Raw genomic sequence first — 19,484 nt, 5'->3', positions numbered from 1 at the left:
AGTTCTGTTTCCCCACTGACTTATAGGAAAAGCCTGTGAGTCCTGCTTCCCCACTGACTTATAGGTAAAGCCTGTGAGTCCTGCTTCCCCACTGACTTGTAGGTAAAGCCTGTGAGTCCTGCTTCCCCACTGACTTATAAGAAAAGCCTGTGAGTCCTGCTACCTCACCAACTTATAGGAAAAGCCTGTGAGTCCTGCTTCCCAACTGACTTATAGGTAAAGCCTGTGAGTCCTGCTTTCCCAACTGACTTATAGGTAAAGCCTGTGAGTCTTGCTTCCCCACTGACTTATTTGTAAAGCCTGTGAGTCCTGCTTCCTCACCGACTTATAGGAAAAGCCTGTGAGTCCTGCTTCCTCACCGACTTATAGGAAAAGCCTGTGAGTCCTGCTTCCTCACCAACTTATAGGAAAAGCCTGTGAGTCCTGTTTCCCCACTGACTTATAGGAAAAGCCTGTGAGTCCTGCTTCCTCAATTACTTATAGGAAAAGCCTGTGAGTCTTGCTTCCTCACCGACTTATAGGAAAAGCCTGTGAGTCCTGCTTCCTCACCGACTTATAGGAAAAGCCTGTGAGTCCTGCTTCCTCACCGACTTATATGAATAGTCTGTGAGTCCGGTTTCCCCACTGACTTATAGGAAAAGCCTGTGAGTCCTGTTTCCCCACTGACTTATAGGAAAAGCCTGTGAGTCCTGCTTCCTCACCAACTTACAGGAAAAGCCTGTGAGTCCTGTTTCCCCACCGACTTATAGGAAAAGCCTGTGAGTTCTGCTTCCCCATTTACTTATAGGAAAAGCCTGTGAGTTTTGCTTCCTCACTCACTTATAGGAAAAGCCTGTGAGTCTTGCTTCCTCACTCACTTATAGGAAAAGCCTGTGAGTCCTGCTTCCTCACCGACTTATAGTAAAAGCATGCGAGTCCTGCTTCCTCACCGACTTTTAAGAAAAGCCTGTGAGTCCTGCTTCCTCACCGACTTATAGGAAAAGCATGTGAGTCCTGTTTCCCCACTGACTTATAGGAAAAGCCTGTGACTCCTGCTTCCCCATTTACTTATAGGAAAAGCCTGTGAGTCCTGCTTCCCCACTGACTTATAGGTAAAGCCTGTGAGTCCTGCTTTCCCACTGACTTATAGGTAAAGGCTGTGAGTCTTGCTTCCCCACCGACTTATAGGTAAAGCCTGTGAGTTCTGCTTCCCCACCGACTTTTAGGTAAAGCCTGTGAGTCCTGCTTCCCCACCGACTTATAGGTAAAGCCTGGGAGTCCTGCTTCCCCACCGACTTATAGGTAAAGACTGGGAGTCCTGCTTCCCCACCGACTCATAGGTAAAGCCTGGGAGTCCTGCTTCCCCACTGACTTATAGGTAAAGCCTGTGAGTCCTGCTTCCCCACTGACTTATAGGTAAAGCCTGTGAGTCCTGCTTCCCCACCGACTTATAGGAAAAGCCTGTGAGTCCTGCTTCCCCACAAACTTATAGGTAAAGCCTGGGAGTCCTGCTTCCCCTCTGACTTATAGGAAAAGCCTGTGAGTCCTGCTTCCCCACTGACTTATAATTAAAGCCTGTGAGTCCTGCTTCCCCACTGACTTATAGGTAAAGCCTGTGAGTCCTGCTTCCTCACCGACTTTTAGGAAAAGCCTGTGAGTCCTGCTTCCTCACCGACTTATAGGAAAAGCCTGTGAGTCCTGCTTCCTCACCAACTTATAGGAAAAGCCTGTGATTCCTGTTTCCCCACTGACTTATAGAAAAAGCCTGTGAGTCCTGCTTCCCCATTTACTTATAGGAAAAGCCTGTGAGTCTTGCTTCCTCACTCACTTATAGGAAAAGCCTATGAGTCCTGCTTCCTCACCGACTTATAGGAAAAGCCTGTGAGTCCTGTTTCCCCACTGACTTATAGGAAAAGCCTGTGAGTCCTGCTTCCTCACCTACTTATAAGAAAAGCCTGTGAGTCCTGTTTCCTCACTGACTCATAGGAAAAGCATGTGAGTCATGTTTCCCCACTGACTTATAGGAAAAGCCTGTGAGTCCTGCTTCCCCATTTACTTATAGGAAAAGCCTGTGAGTCCTGCTTCCCCACTGACTTATAGGAAAAGCCTGTGAGTCCTGCTTCCCCACTGACTTATAGGTAAAGCCTGTGAGTCCTGCTTCCCCACCGACTTATAGGTAAAGCCTGTGATTCCTGCTTCCTCACCAACTTATAGGAAAAGCCTGTGAGTCCTGCTTCCGCACCGACTTATAGGAGAAGCCAGTGAGTCCTGCTTCCCCACCGACTTATAGGTAAAGCCTGTGAGTCCTGCTTCCCCACTGACTTATAGGTAAAGCCTGTGAGTCCTGCTTCCCCACTGACTTATAGGTAAAGCCTGTGAGTCCTGCTTCCCCACTGACTTATTTGTAAAGCCTGTGAGTCCTGCTTCTCTACCCACTCTTAGGAAATCCTATGTGCCCTATTTTCTCTGCCACATGAAGAGTAAGCCCAGTCCATGTACATACGCTTCCAAAAAGTTGGTGGAAGTTTAGATCTCTTTGAGGGGCAGACGCCTATTAGAGAGTCATTACCCCCTCTTGCATCCTGTGTCAGAGGGTCCAGAGATGTCACAGTCCCAACTACAAAGATAGAGAGATTCTCTCCCGGAGCAAATAACGAGTCATGAGCTGTCCCCCGGCTGTCATGACCACCCATGAGTGAGCCGCGATTATGTCACAGGTGCGCTGATGGGCGGATTAAATTGCGGCGTTTGTTAAATGATGATATCAGAGATTGACAGAGGCATTTAACAATTTAGCATTTAGCATTGCTCGACCCGCGATTGTTAGCAGCAGGTCTCGGCAGTAATACACAACTATCATCTGCTGGGTATGGGGTGGGCTCGCTGCGGGAACTCGCTCCATACACCTACTTCTGATATTCGCCATACATGTGCCGCTTGTCATTATGGAGCTCCTTTGAGATCCTGCCTGTGGCAATTGCCTGACGAGTGATGGACGAGGCCGCGGCTTCTTCCACCACTAGGCCGGTTATTAGGGAACTCACAGTGAGCGTATAGTATATACACATCCTATTCCAATGCATGGAATATATTGATATACCCCGAGACCGTCACTGCCAACTCCACACTAACAGAAGAAACTACTAGCTGCCAACGCACACCACCAATCGTTTATACAGGCCGATAGGGCGCCAGTTACAGGTAGCGTATGGCTTCCGGGGAGATATTAGATTTTATATTTAATACATAAAGATAGGCAGTGTTTATAAACCATATACAAAGAGGACAAAACAATATGGCATCTACAATTACATAAAATAAAAAGAAATAACAAAGAAAGTCACTAAACCTGATCACGGAAATGTCTCAGATGTATGGAGAGAAGAACTGCTGTGAAACGTGGATCAATCCCACACAAAGTCTCTTCCAGGCATTGACTTTTTATTAGCACAAGTTACTCACACACCTCCCGCCTGGTGACTCATAACAGGGCTGGACTTCAGAGAACTATGGGATGTTTCTTAGTTTCAAAAAGTGATGAGATTCTCAGCTTTTAGAATATCTTTGTACCTTAAAGTCCCAGGTCAAAGACATTACCGTCATCTTTCCTATCACAATTTTATCTGTTCATAGATAGGAGACATGAAATAGATATTGTCATCTATCTGGCCGATATTCAGTTGGCGGCACGCCGTCCATCGTACAGCGACGTGAAACTATGCTTTGTATTCGCCTTTTCATCATGTTTCCGAAAATATGACTTTCCTATCTATTATATCGACGCAGTTCATAAAACCTCACTTCATGATTTGTATCAAAGTAGACTAAGGGATTTTACGATTCATTTTTAAGATGGGGACCTTATCTCTACTGGTTGTAAGTCTGCCATTCTACGCATTCTTGTGCATTGAAGCTAAGATTGGCCTCTCATCTGCTAGCCATTAGGGTTTTCCCTAATTACCTGTTTCTAAAGCTGCATATGGGTCATATAAAGGTAACTTGTTAGATTGTAAGCTCTTGGATAATTATGAGACTACTTATAGATTTGCAATCATGTCTATAACAGGGATAGATTTGTGGGGTTTCAGGGATGGAGGAAGATTTGCTGGACTGGTTCTTTAACGTGTAATATTCTGGGAGGCGTTTTCTCCTACACTCTACATTCATTCCATCCATGTCAAACATGAGAGCCCTACTACGATCATTGGACGTGTCCATATATTTTTGGATTGTCAGTACATTGTAATCTTTACCTTCTTTTTTAGGTTACAAAAGAACATTTGCTGAAGTTCCCACAGATGATCCCACAAAAACAACTGATGACCATGAAAAAGTGACGTCCGTGTAGAGCGTAAAGTTGTAGGATCCCAGCTCGTGATCACACTGCCGAGCACTGGAGCACAGCATACCCGCTGCTGACAATCCTGGATCCTGTGGAACCCCCTCCCTCCAAATGTCTTGCAGTATTTTCCTATTTAACACTATAATTATTCCGTAGCCAATAAGAGCATTAAGAAATGATCCGTTAGAGGCAGCTGTCCTGTCCGACTGGATAATGACCCTCAACTTAAGAAATTCACCAAACCAGAGTATTGTCCTGACGGTAAAGTCCTCCATCTGTAGACATCAGAGCTCCTGCCTTCCCTTCATTAGTGCAGAGTGGAGACCTTTGATGGATGTCTAGGAACATATTGTTTCTTCTTATGGAGACCAGCAATGCTTCCTGGAAAATAAGCTATGCAAATTAACTCTATTCCGGGAGGAAAAAAGTTGCTCTCTAGTGCCATCTACAGGGAAGTGTTAGGGAAAAGAAAACATTAAGAAATGTTATATACATTTGAAAACAATGGCAAAAACACCCTAAAACACAACCCCGTGTCTTCAGAGCGTCTTATGTCTTCAGCTCTTACTTTTACAGTCTACCTTGAGTTATAAGAGTAAAAAACGGCAATCGCTCCCTGTGTGGCGCCCCCTATCAGAAGTGTTTAAACCTCCTCCAGGAACTGTATTAATTTTTCTTTATTTCATTTTTTTTATTGATATCGGATCAAAAACTCTAAAATGTGCAGATTGTAGCTCTGAGATTGTATGCAGCGGTGCAAATTACCAGAGAACAGCGGCAGTGATGGCACCGTGTGAATGTGTCCCACCCGTGAGGAACTGCTGCACTGACTGCGCCATCGAGGGTAGCGACGGTCCTTCTATTTATTACCCACAGGAGCCGTCATAGTGACCGTGCCATTGATGGCAGCACCTATTTATTACGCACAGTAGCGTCACACTGAACATGTTTTTATGTCCCAAAAATTTCCAAAAAGTTTCTTGTCTGTTACTGAGAAGGTCTCTGAGCCGCAGCAATGACTTTTTTGTTACTTTTCTTCTACTTTTCCATTGTGTCACATTTTTGTAACTGTTTCCTCTGTAACTGATGGACAGAGCAAGTTGTTATTATTTTTATTATTATTATATAAAACCAAACAGAGACTAAGAGTATAAATGGCTTACAAAAGAAGATTGTTTATTTATAGATAAATATACAGTACAAAAATTTATTTTAAATATCATAAATGTAGGAAAAGGGGAAGAAAAGTGCAAAGTGCATAAACCAAAGTCCCCAAAAATTCACTGCTTCCCATCCCAAATGCTGAGGAAGGTGCGGCCATCAGAATTTCAAGCCACACTCACCACTACAATAGTGGCCCGAATGGATGTGGGAAGACCCCACTTGCCAAGTAGAAAACTGTATGTACTCACTGCAAAGTGGATGGGAATGCAGGGAAGGGGGGAACCTCAGGGTAGCAGGCGCACCCCGACGCACGTTTCGCTGTCACAAGAGGAAGTGTTATCCGGCACTCTAAGCCGTTTGTTTTTTGGTTATTTGACATGTTGGCTGCTGTTTATAAACTGTTATTACTATGTTGTTGTTGTTATTATTATTTGTACAAGTTGTTTTTTTTTTTTTTTTACAAAATGTCATTTTTACATTTCTTTTATTTTGTTGCAATGTTGTCATCATCGGTGGACGTGGTCAGGCGTCCGGCTTCTTCTTCACGGCTGACATTTGAACAACCTTTCTTAATCTTCTCTGCCCATTCTTACACACTGTATCATGATTAAATACTTTCTCCATACTGCGCACAAAGTCTTTGATATACAGCGGCACCAGGCCACAAAAAAAAATCCCTGCACGTTGCTCTTCCTTTGTGCAAATCACACTAATGTAAATCAAACCTGCATGACAGTGACAGAGAAAACTGCGATCTTACACTGAATGCGCCGATTAAAACAATGCGGCCAACAGAAGTTTTTATACAATCGGAGTGTGGAAAATTTTTGACTCACCCTCATATTTATTTTTCTCTTTAATTGTAAGTGTTCAGCTTATTTATATATATTTTTAAAATATACCTACTGTATATATATTTTATTTAAAATATTTTTAATTTATATATTAGCTGTAAAATTTTGATGAAGTTTTTATTGTGTTTTGATAACGGTATTACTATTTTCATCTTTTTGGAAAAATGTTATATTGGAATAATGTTTTCATATGTGAAGAAATTCATTAAAGCTTGTAGATTGTGAGCCCTCGCGGGCAGGGTCCTCGCTCCTCCTGTACCAGTCGATGACTCGTTTTGTTAAGATTATGTAAATGTTTTTGCTATGTATACCCCTATCACATGTAAAGCGCCATGGAATAAATGGTGCTATAATAATAAATAATAAGAATAATTAAAGTGAGCCTAAATTCTTTGCCCATAGCGCCTCCTTCAGGTGGACGGCTTTCCATGCAGAATGGCTCAGAGCGTCTCCTTCAGGTGGATGGCTTTCCAAGCAGAATGGCTCAGAGCGCCTCCTTCAGGTGGACGGCTTTCCATGCAGAATCGTTCAGAGCGCCTCCTTCAGGTGGACGGCTTTCCATGCAGAATGGCTCAGAGCGCTTCGTTCAGGTGGACGGCTTTCCATGCAGAATGGCTCAGAGCGCCTCCTTCAGGTGGACAGCTATCCATGCAGAATGGTTCAGAGCGTCTCCTTCAGGTGGATGGCTTTCCATGCAGAATGGTTCAGAGAGCCTCCTTCAGGTGGATGGCTTTTCATGCAGAATGGCTCAGAGCGCCTCCTTCAGGTGGACGGCTTTCCATGCAGAATGGCTCAGAGCGCCTCCTTCAGGTGGACGGCTTTCCATGCAGAATGGTTCAGAGCGCCTCCTTCAGGTGGATGGCTTTTCATGCAGAATGGCTCAGAGCGCCTCCTTCAGGTGGACGGCTTTCCATGCAGAATGGCTCAGATCGCCTCCTTCAGGTGGATGGCTTTCCATGCAGAATGGCTCAGAGCGCCTCCTTCAGGTGGACGGCTTTCCATGCTGAATGGCTCAGAGCGCCTCGTTCAGGTGGACGGCTTTCCATGCAGAATTGTTCAGAGCGCCTCCTTCAGGTGGACGGCTTTCCATGCAGAATGGCTCAGAGCGCCTCCTTCAGGTGGACGGCTTTCCATGCAGAATGGCTCAGAGCGCCTCCTTCAGGTGGACGGCTATCCATGCAGAATGGTTCAGAGCGTCTCCTTCAGGTGGATGGCTTTCCATGCAGAATGGCTCAGAGCGCCTCCTTCAGGTGGACGGCTATCCATGCAGAATGGTTCAGAGCGTCTCCTTCAGGTGGATGGCTTTCCATGCAGAATGGCTCAGAGCGCCTCCTTCAGGTGGATGGCTTTTCATGCAGAATGGCTCAGAGCGCCTTCTTCAGGTGGACGGCTTTCCATGCAGAATGGCTCAGAGCGCCTCCTTCAGGTGGACGGCTTTCCATGCAGAATGGCTCAGATCGCCTCCTTCAGGTGGATGGCTTTCCATGCAGAATGGCTCAGAGCGCCTCCTTCAGGTGGACGGCTTTCCATGCAGAATGGCTCAGAGCGCCTCCTTCAGGTGGACGGCTTTCCATGCAGAATGCTGAGATTTCAGAGTACAGTTTACCCGCTGCCCTGTGCACGTACAGCAGGAGCCCCAGGGATTAGTGTTAGCCAATAACAGTGAAGAGGCGGAGCCTGAGCTTCCCGCCCCCGAGGATCCATTTGAGGTGAAATTTAGGCATTTACATCTTCTAGTATGGGTACAAGCTATGTATAGAAGAACTAAATGTCCCAGCAACTACCTCATGGCTCAGGGAACATGGAGAGGCTGGCAGCCCTACTGGGAAATCTAAATTATTTGCTTTGATACTGTGCTGTTTGTGTTATTTTTTTATTTTGTGCCCATTGATTAATTCTGGAATATAAGCGCTGTTATGCGAGTTCCCATCAAGCTGTAAGGATGGGAAACAGTTGTAAGCTGCTACTGCACATATATACTATATATTGTATGTGTAACATAGCGTGGCTACATATACACCTCGTGTAAATAAACAGAAATCTATGATAAAGATTCACGTGGTGAGTGCGGTGATTATACCGCTCTTCATGAAGGACTACACTTTATGTGCTGAACGTCTGTCACAATACACAGTGATGCGCCTGTCGTCCCGCGCTCATCTCTGCCCCCCGCACTCTTATCTCAGCCGGAGTCATCATCTCCACAATGCACCATCGATTGTCTCTATAAATCCTTTCATTCACATTTCCCTCCATATTGAATCCTCACTTGTCTTCTGGAATCTTTTTTGGGAACCTGACAACGTTTTTGTTTTCCAGTTAAAGTGAAGTTTCATCTATTGTGTAATTGTGATGGGACTTCAGCCCAATGTTTAAGAATGGAAGATTCAGACCAATGGCTTTCATATAAGCCTAACTTTTATGGATTTTCGGATGTCTTCTTTTCCATAGACTTCTTACATGGGTAAGAATGAAAACATAGTCACCGATTCATGGATGTCTTCTGGGGTAAAACGCCCTCACAACAAATTTGCACAATTTGGACATTGTACAAAATGTTTTGTAACTTTTAGTTTTTTCATAGCAGTCCTGGCCGGTGTCTCCACGAAGGGAACACATCTCTCCTTGCACAGATGTTAAGATTTTCTCTTAACTTCTTCACTCCCGGGCCGTTTTCCATTTTTCTTTTATTTTCTCCCCTTCTTCCAACAGCCATGATTTTTTTTATTTTTCCGTCAATATGGCCGTGTGAGGGCTTGAATTTCTTAGAAAACATCTAGTTTGCTTCATGTACAATACAATTCCAGTGCCCGAGCCACCATCCAACACTCTTCAGGCAGAGATGTCCTCACTCATGGCCTATGAAAAAGAAGAAAACTCTTTCCATAAATCCTTCCTGCAAAAGGTCAGAACTCTGCGTCCAGATTGCGAGTCATTGACCTCAGTTGGGCGTACAATTATGTTCCAGGGATGGCACAGGAATTATTAATTTTTCTTATTTGACTGGAATATTTTCTTTGATTTTATGGTTAATACTAGATGGTGGCCCGATTCTAACACATCGGGTATTCTAGAATATGTATGCGGCAGACCGGGCGCAATCAGCAGAGCAGTGTTTAAATTTGGCGCCAAAATCGCTGATTGGTCGCGGCCTGCAACCGCGACCAATCAGCAAAGCGGTGTTGAAATTAGGCAACTATATCGCTGATTGGTCACGGCTGGCGGTCACGACTAATCAGCAGAGCGGGGTTTAAATTTGGCGCCAATAATGCTGATTGATCGCGGCCAGCGAACGTGACCAATCAGCAGAGCGGGGTTTAAATTTTGCGCCAATAATGCTGATTGGTCGCGGCCAGCGGTCGCGACCAATCAGCAGAGCGGTGTTTAAATTTGGCGCCAATAATGCTGATTGGTCGCGGCCGTGACCATTCAGGAGAGCAGTGTTTAAATTTGGCAGCAATAATGCTGATTAGTCGTGGCCGGCAATTTGGCGCCAACAATGCTGATTAGTCGCGGCCGGCAACCGCGACCAATGAGCAGAGAGGGGTTTAAATTTGGTGCCAAAATCGCTGATTGGTGGCGGCCGGCGGTCACGAACAATCAGCAGAGCGGGGTTTAAATTTGGCACCAATAATGCTGATTGGTTGCAATCGCCGGCCGCGACCAATCAGCAGAGCGGTGTTTAAATTTGGCGCCAAAATCGCTGATTGGTCGCGGCTAGCCACCGCGACCAATCAGCAGAGGGGTGTTTAAATTTGGCGCCAATACTGCTGATTGGTCGCGGCCAGCAACCGCGACCAATCAGCAGAGCGGGGTTTAAATTTGGCGCCAATACTGTTGATTGGTCACGGCCAGCAACCGCGACCAATCAGCAGAGCGGGGTTTAAATTTGGCGCCAATACTGCTGATTGGTCACGGCCGGCAACCGCGACCAATCAGCAGAGCGGTGTTTAAATTTGGCGCCAATAATGCTGATTAGTCGCGGCCGGCATACGCAACCAATTAGCAGAGCGAGGTTTAAATTTGGCGCCAAAATCGCTGAATGGTCGCAGCCGGCGGCCTCGACCAAACAGCAGAGCGTTGTTTAAATTTGGCGCCAATATCGCTGATTGGACGCGTCTGGCGTCCGCGACCAATCAGCAGAGCGTTGTTTAAATTTGGCGCCAAGCTCGCTGATTCGTCGCGTCTGGCATCCGCGACCAATCAGCACAGCAGTGTTTAAATGTGAAGCCAAGATCGGTGATTGGTCGCGGCCGATATTTAAATTTGGCGCCCAAATCGGTGATTGGTCGCGGGCAGCATCCGCGACCAATCAGCACAGTAGTGTTTAACTTTTGCGGCAAGATCAGTGATTGGTCGCGGGCCAAGACCGCGACCAATCACCGATTTGTGCGGCACATTTAAATAGCGGCCGCGACCAATTGGATGTCAGCGCCGCTCCCCGGTCCTCCCTTCACACCCTAGCCGCATGGATGTCAGCGGCGCTGCCTGTGCGGATACTTCCGCTGCGAGAACCCGGGACATGAGCGGGCGCTCGCAGCAGAAGTATCCCGACCCGCAGCGCCGCTCCCCGGTCCTCCCTTCACACCCTAGCCGCTGATGTCCCCACAGTATCCGCATGGTGTTACAAAGGTCCGGACATTTGTGTTAAAAATCGCTGATTGGTCGCCGATGCTGGGCGCGACCAATCACCGATTTTGGCGCCACATTTAAATAGCGTCGGCGACCAATCAGCGATTTTTAACACAAATGTCCGGACCTTTGTAACACCATGCGGATACTGTGGGGACATCAGCGGCTAGGGTGTGAAGGGAGGACCGGGGAGCGGCGCTGACATCCAATTGGTCGCGGCCGCTATTTAAATGTGCCGCACAAATCGGTGATTGGTCGCAGGCGCGACCAATCACCGATTTTGGCGCCACATTTAAATAGCGTCCGCGACTAATCAGCACAGCGGTGTTTAAATGTGGAGCCAAGATCGGTGATTGGTCGCCGCCGATATTTAAATTTGGCGCCCAAATCGGTGATTGGTCGCGGGCAGGGTCCATGACCAATCAGCACAGTAGTGTTTAACTTTTGCGGTAAGATCAGTGATTGGTCGAGTCCGAAGACCGCGACCAATCATCGAATTGTCTTGGTGAGGACCGGGGAGCGGCGCTGCCTGTGCGGCTACTTCTGCTGCGAGAATCCGGGACATGAGCGGGCGCTCGCAGCAGAAGTATCCCGACCCGCAGCGCCGCTCCCCAGTCCTCCCTTCCACATGGAAGTCAGCGACGCCGGCGGTCCTTCCGCTGGTACCAGCCGGGAGATGAGCGCCTCGCGCCGGTCATCTCCCGGCTGCATCTCCGTCCCGCAGATGGGTCCGGCGGTCGAGGTCCTTCTGCTGCTACCGGCCGGGAGATGAGCGCCTCGCGCCGGGCATCTCCTGGCTGCATCTCCGTCCCGCAGATGAGCCGCTAACGGCCGCCATCTTTTTTCAGAAATCCCACGGCGCTGATTGGCCGCTGCCGGACCAATGAGCGACGCGGGATTTCCAGGACAGACAGACAGACAGACGGGATAAGACAATTATATAGTAGATATTTACTTTTATTTTTAGTACACTGATGAAGGTCGCATATAGGCCGAGACGTCTGTACCCTTGTACTATTGTTACATCTTTACATTCTGCAAGATTATTATAGTGACTTTGAGCACCAAGTTCTTCACTATATTTCCCCTGATCTAGGTCTTCTTATCCAGCTCATCCAAGTATGAAGAGTAGGATTATACTGTATCTATTGTTTTTTGCCTGTGCATGGAGGGTTTACTCTGAAATACAACTTCACTATTGATATTTGCATGTAGTAACTTCTTAATCCTCCCCAGGCTTTAGCCTGTCAGACTATATATTGGCCCCATATTTTTGAGGTTGCTGGTTGTACCACATGAATTTATGAAAAGTTGACGCAAGTATAATGTGTTTATGAGAACCATATATATATATATATATATATATATATATAATTTCACGAGTTCATGGGTGGTAACATTTGGGCAGGTCACATTTCGCCATCTAGTGGATGTTTCATGTACAACAAATATCGTAGTTTCTTGTGAAATGACGTATCACTACTACTGAAGTGATTCATCCTTGCTTTGGTCGGGGTGTTTTTGATTTTTTAATGTTTTTAGCTGTGTGTGCACACTTTGTGCAGTGCCATCAATTAACCAATGGTTGTATAATAAAGGCTTTTTTTTAATTTATCCCAATGACTTCTGTCATTTACATGACCATTATGTTTGTTTTTTTTTTCTTTTTGGGCATATGTCTCTTTTCTGAACGGTCTGCCATTCTATGGTTTTGGCAGATATATGTCAATTTAACAACATGTATGATTGACACTCTATTTTTTTTTATAAATATTGACATGTATGATCTGCAGAATCTGGTATCTGTTCTAATTAGCAGTTTTAATAGCTTAGAATTTTTTGATGCTGAGAAAATTTTTCAGTATTTTGTATCACAGAAAATTTAGCTCGCCTCAGATGGACTGTTTCCACTGCTTGCACTATATAGCTATACTACTGCAGCCAAACAAGTCTGCCTGTATGCTTTCGATGCACAAATAGACTAGTATTTTTGGCGTAGAAAATTTTGATGCTGAGAAAACTTTTCAATATTTGTATCACAGAAAATTTAGCTCACCTCAGATGGACTTTTTTCACTGCTTGTACTATATAGCGATGCTATTCCAATCAACCAATTCTGGCTGTATGCTTTTAAAGCACAACTTGAGTAGTGTAAATGGCGTATAATTTGTCTTTTTCACTACAATTTGCAGGATTAAGAGCAAAAAGATTATTAGTAGCCCTGAGAAGGACTATTAGATATGAGTTCCAGCAGCAGAAAGGACATGCAATGAACCCTACCCTGCCCTACACTATCCCCGCACAATCTCCCCCTAACTACTGCTAACAGCAGTATTAATATTCATTAGAATGAGCCCTAATAAGGGCTGTTGTTGCAGATTTCAGAAATAAATGTGGTGAGGAATCCCTGCCTAAACACAGCTAAAATTCTCTCCCTGATGCAGCAGCACCTCTCCGTAGTCTGCCTGATTCCAGGGTAGACTGTGAGGAGCATAGCGGCGCCCGGTCTGATATAGACCTGATGACGCTGTGCGGCCAGCCAATCACTGTAATGCCCACAACCAACATGGCTACGGCATTACAGTGACTGGCTGGCAATCCCTGCATGTTGATTGGCTCTGTAAAGAGCGCCAAACATGCAGGGAGGGGACTCGAGTTTCCGCCTGAGCTTTAAAAATACTCGCCGAGCATTTAGAGCACACTGATGCTCGGGCGAGCACCGAGCAGTGACGAGCACGCTCGCTCATCACTAATTTACAATAAAGATTATTGAATATTAAACCACCGTGTGCCAGACTTCAAACGATCATTGAGCTTTATGAAGTACGTCTGGAGCTTCGCAGATGGGTCTGTCACTCATTATCTGCAGGCTGGATCAGTACATGCACATCAAGCACCGTGTCAAGGATTTATGCACCAAAAGGAAATCACCGACCAAAAATGTATAGGAATGGATATTTTAAACTAGAGTCACAGATAATACACCTAAAATCAAAGTTTATTAGTATTTGTTGAAATAAAACAAGATAGAGGAAAAACTTCCCCTAACAAATATCAACCCAACCAATAAAGACCCCTAAGCAGGGTGATACATGCAAATGGGGGGGAGGGCAATACTCTACACTAAAAAAAAAGTTGAAAAAAGCAGCTTCCAAAAGTGCAAATATTTATTGAAGCAAATCCACGCAGTTTAAAAATTTCCAAATTACATCGGGGAATCTCACATGGAAAAACCGCAACGCGTTTCGAGCACAGAGCTGTGTTCTTTGTCAAAGCTGACATGCATATGACACTCTATAGTATTATATCCAATAACAACCAATCAGATCGATATGCTTGGTCACATGAGAGTGTGAATAGGGTGCATAATTAGCGTGAGCCAATCACATAAAATGGAAAAAACAATAAAACCATTATGGAGAGAAAGAACAAAAAAAGAGATAAAATTCATTTTAACATAGAATGTTACATGAAATAGATAAAATAAACTGACAGAAACATGAAGTAGAATCAATAATGAAACATGATTTCACGGCTGCATTGAGTCCGTCTGGGAAGCGGGATCTAAGGTTGTAGATCCAGAATGCTTCTCCGGTGAGTAAAGGGTGTCTGGGATCTCCTCCTCGATGTGCAGGTTTAACCCTCTCTATACCAATGACCTGTAGAGAACTGCACCATCTCTGGTGAAATTGAATAAAATGCCTAGAGGTATGTGAAATATTACGGTTGATACTAGAAAGAGAAGATATGTCAGGTAAATGTCCTGAAATGCGAACTTTAAGATTTCTTGTTGTGCAACCCACATATATAAGATCACAAATTTTGCATAGAATTATATAAACCACATTCGTGCTGTTACAATTTATGTGTCCTTTGATTCTAATAGTTTCTGTGTGGTTATAATTGAAAAATTCTTTGGTAGCTGATGTATATTTGCAGGTCCGACATCTATTTTGGCCGCACTTATGGAAACCAGAGTAATTTAGCCAAGTATTGCTTTTTAAATTATTAGAGGAGAAAAAAGACGGTGAAACGATGTTACCGATAGTGACGCCTCTCCTTGCTACTACAGAGCAATTGGATTGTAAAATTTTAGATAAAGTTGCATCCTCATACAAGATGGATATATGTGTTTGAAAAAAATAGATTTGATTATATTAAACTGAGGGCTATACTGCAATGACAGGACCAGTCTATTAGAATTATTGTGAACAATACGTGGTCCCAAATTTTGGTGTCTCTTGTGTTTGATTATGTGTTTGGCTCTGCTCAGGGTCCATTTAGGATACCCCCTTTCTGAAAGTTTGGACCATGTATGTGTAAGTTAGGTAGATAGAGTGTTTTCATCATTGCAGTTCCTTGCAACACGTGTGAATTCACCCACAGGTAATGCTTTGATAGTGTGGGGCGGATGACTACTACTTGCATGCTAAACAGTATTTCCAGACTGTGGTTTACAGTAAGTACTGGTCAATATGTGTCGATCTGGGATGCCCCGCAAATTCAGATCCAGAAATGAAATGGCAGAAATTTCAACCCTATACGTAAATGTCAGATTGCAATGATTGACATCTAAATATTGCACAAAGTCGGGTATGGCAGACACATTGCCCGACCAAACGAACAGTAGGTCATCTATGTACCTGCCATACGAGACCAGGTGTTTGGTAAAAGGATTATCAGTACTGTAAAGATAACCTTCCTCCCAATAGGCCATAACTAGATTGGCTAATGATGGAGAGTGTTTAGCACCCATTGACTCGCCTCTCGATTGTAGATAATAATGGCCATCAAAAGAAAAATAATTACATGTCATAAGAGAATTGACCACTTGTATAATAAATGTACAGAGGTCTTCCGTATAATCACTATATTTTTTCAGATGATATGAGAGTGCTTCCACTGCAATTTCTCGGGGGATTGAGGTATATAATGCCGTTACGTCACAAGCAATCCATGCAAAATCTTGTCTCCAAACTATATTAGAAAGTTGTCCCAATACATCTTCAGTATCTTTAAGAAAACCAGCTGTTCGTTGTGATAATGGTTGCAAAAGCGAGTCAACCCACTCACTTAATCGTTCAGTGACCGATCCTATGGCCGAGATGATAGGCCTCATAGGGGGTGGGCTGACTCCCTTATGTACTTTGGGCAATGCATGCATAATAGGGGTGATTGGAAAATCTACGAAAAGGTAATCGCTTTGGTTTTTAGATAATACACCCAACATGTAACCGTCACTTACAATTTCATAGGTTTGTTTTTTAATATCTACAATCGGATTGCACCTTAATTTACGATATGTGGATGAGTCCTCCAATAACGATGCAACCTGGGATCTATATGTGTCAGTGTCCAGCTCAACTACTAAGCCCCCCTTATCAGCCATACGTATAACAATATGTGGCATATTTCTCAATTCCTGCAATGCTTGATAGTGTAAAGGTGATAAGCTATGGTGGGAACCATGATGCTTGACATCCTGTGCCAGCGATTTGAGCTCTCTTTCCATTGTGTCCTGGAAGCGATCCATACAGTCCACCAGACATCGAGGTTTGAATAGAAGCCGGTTCCAAAGGATTCTGAAGACCCTGCAAATGCAATAAAGACATCTGTTCCTTGAAATTCAAGTCTCTGTATTCATGGACAGTAATTCGAGGGGGTTCAGGTTGCTCATTATCCTCTGTTGTAAAGTGTTTTTTTATAGTAAGATTCCGTATGAATCTATTCAGATCCAATAGAGTGGAGAAAAGGTTGAAATTACGATCTGGTACAAAATTCAAGCCAAGTGAAAGAACTTCATCTTGTTTCTGAGTTAAAACTTGTTTTGACAAATTCAGAACATTGGATTTATGTGATGTTAGAAATATTTCTTCCGGCGAGTTGTCATGCCTGGGGGGTTTGCTGTGTTCGCGTCCTCCCCTCCTTTTCCGTTTTTTGTCTGTTTGTGGCTCTTGTAATATTTGGGCTTGCGATAATAAGTGAGATTCTCCCGAGTTTCTGTGTCTGTGACATGACTGTCTATTGACTCTTGGTCAGAGGAACTAAAACTGACGTGGAGATCAGATGGCGTATTAGACTGATTATTTTTCTTTTTTAGAATGGACTTAGGTGATTGGGAGGTGCGAGCCCACCTACCCCAATCATACACCTGTTGTTGTGAATAATCCATTTGATCCCTTTGGAATTTAGACTTTTTCTGTGTCATGATAGTGGTTTCTAATCTGGAAACTGCTTGTTGTATGCAGTCATTATAAGTCTGATAATCAGGGTTAATTTTGTATTGCTCCAGTTTATTGTGTGTGGCTTCAATCTCTTTTTGTGATTCAGTGAGTTCTGACTCCTCATGTTTGATAATGAGCCTCATCAGATTCCAGGAGCCGTCTGAAAGGAGCTGATTCCAGTTCACAACAAATTCCTCAGAGTAAATAGTTCTGGGTATTTTTTTGATTCTTAAACCTCTAGGGATCATATTTTTGTGCATGTAGTTCGACAGAGTAGTCTGATCCCACCAGACTTTGGTTTCATTTAGCATGAGTTTTTCCAGTTGCTTAAATAAAGCGCTCATGTCATTCACATCGGAGGGGTTAATAGAGTCCACAGAAAAAACACTCTCCGCCTTACGTAGGCGTTCAGATTGAGAGTGTGCCATCTGATTTTTATGCACCAAAAAATCTAAGTATATAGCCTTAAGCAAATGATTCCACAATATTTGTTATCTTCATTAGTCCTAATATGGTTCAATATGAAAAAAATATTATAGTGGAATTGTGAGCACGAAAATGTGACCATTCAAAGTGAAAAAAGAGGAAAGTAGATTCAGCTCACCTGATTGCTGTAGGCTTTGGAAGGAAGCACGGGTACGTGTGGCCTCACGTGTTTGCATGAAGAAAAAGTTGAAGAAATCAGCATCCAAAAGTGCAAATATTTATTGAAGCAAATCCACGCAGTTTAAAAATTTCCAAATTACATCGGGGAATCTCACATGGAAAAACCGCAACGCGTTTTGAGCACAGAGCTGTGTTCTTTGTCAAAGCTGACATGCATATGACACTCTATAGTATTATATCCAATAACAACCAATCAGATCGATATGCTTGGTCACATGAGAGTGTGAATAGGGTGCATAATTAGTGTGAGCCAATCACATAAAATGGAAAAAACACAACCTACTGTTCGTTTGGTCGGGCGATGTGTCTGCCATACCCGACTTTGTGCAATATTTAGATGTCAATCATTGCAATCTGACATTTACGTATAGGGTTGAAATTTCTGCCATTTCATTTCTGGATCTGAATTTGCGGGGCATTCCAGATCGACACATATTGACCAGTACTTACTGCAAACCACAGTCTGGAAATACTATTTTGCATGCAAGTAGTAGTCATCCGCCCCACACTATCAAAGCATTACCTGTGGGTGAATTCACACGTGTTGCAAGGAACTGCAATGATGAAAACACTCTATCTACCTAACTTACACATACATGGTCCAAACTTTCAGAAAGGGGGTATCCTAAATGGACCCTGAGCAGAGCCAAACACATAATCAAACACAAGAGACACCAAAATTTGGGACCACGTATTGTTCACAATAATTCTAATAGACTGGTCCTGTCATTGCAGTATAGCCCTCAGTTTAATATAATCAAATCTATTTTTTTCAAACACACATATCCATCTTGTATGAGGATGCAACTTTATCTAAAATTTTACAATCCAATTGCTCTGTAGTAGCAAGGAGAGGCGTCACTATCGGTAACATCGTTTCACCGTCTTTTTTCTCCTCTAATAATTTAAAAAGCAATACTTGGCTAAATTACTCTGGTTTCCATAAGTGCGGCCAAAATAGATGTCGGACCTGCAAATATACATCAGCTACCAAAGAATTTTTCAATTATAACCACACAGAAACTATTAGAATCAAAGGACACATAAATTGTAACAGCACGAATGTGGTTTATATAATTCTATGCAAAATTTGTGATCTTATATATGTTGGTTGCACAACAAGAAATCTTAAAGTTCGCATTTCAGGACATTTACCTGACATATCTTCTCTTTCTAGAACCAACCGTAATATTTCACATACCTCTAGGCATTTTATTCAATTTCACCAGAGATGGTGCAGTTCTCTACAGGTCATTGGTATAGAGAGGGTTAAACCTGCACATCGAGGAGGAGATCCCAGACACCCTTTACTCACCGGAGAAGCATTCTGGATCTACAACCTTGGATCCCGCTTCCCAGACGGACTCAATGCAGCCGTGAAATCATGTTTCATTATTGACTCTACTTCATGTTTCTGTCAGTTTATTTTATTTATTTCATGTAACATTCTATGTTAAAATGAATTTTATCTCTTTTTTTTGTTCTTTCTCTCCATAATGGTTTTATTGTTTTTTCCATTTTATGTGATTGGCTCACGCTAATTATGCACCCTATTCACACTCTCATGTGACCAAGCATATCGATCTGATTGGTTGTTATTGGATATAATACTATAGAGTGTCA

General features: G+C 43.7%; 1 protein-coding gene across 2 annotated transcripts in view; it reads left to right on the top strand.

Annotated features, from left to right (window-relative positions):
• Window positions 1-6,855, top strand: part of LOC141164459 (uncharacterized) — a 218,317-nt gene extending 211,462 nt beyond the window's left edge. For both annotated transcript variants that reach the window (XM_073649773.1, XM_073649764.1), the window contains one exon: window positions 4,245-6,855. In XM_073649773.1, coding sequence (XP_073505874.1) covers window positions 4,245-4,327 — 83 coding nt within the window. In that variant the 3' untranslated portion in view covers window positions 4,328-6,855. The remainder of the gene's footprint in view (window positions 1-4,244) is intronic.
• The last annotated feature ends 12,629 nt before the right edge of the window (window positions 6,856-19,484 follow it).

This window comes from Phyllobates terribilis, unplaced genomic scaffold, assembly GCF_046119375.1.
Source record: "Phyllobates terribilis strain yellow unplaced genomic scaffold, ASM4611937v1 Scaffold_1__5_contigs__length_1240528914, whole genome shotgun sequence".
In the NCBI taxonomy this organism is placed as follows: Eukaryota; Metazoa; Chordata; class Amphibia; order Anura; family Dendrobatidae; genus Phyllobates; species Phyllobates terribilis.
This window is presented reverse-complemented; position numbering and strand designations above follow the sequence as displayed.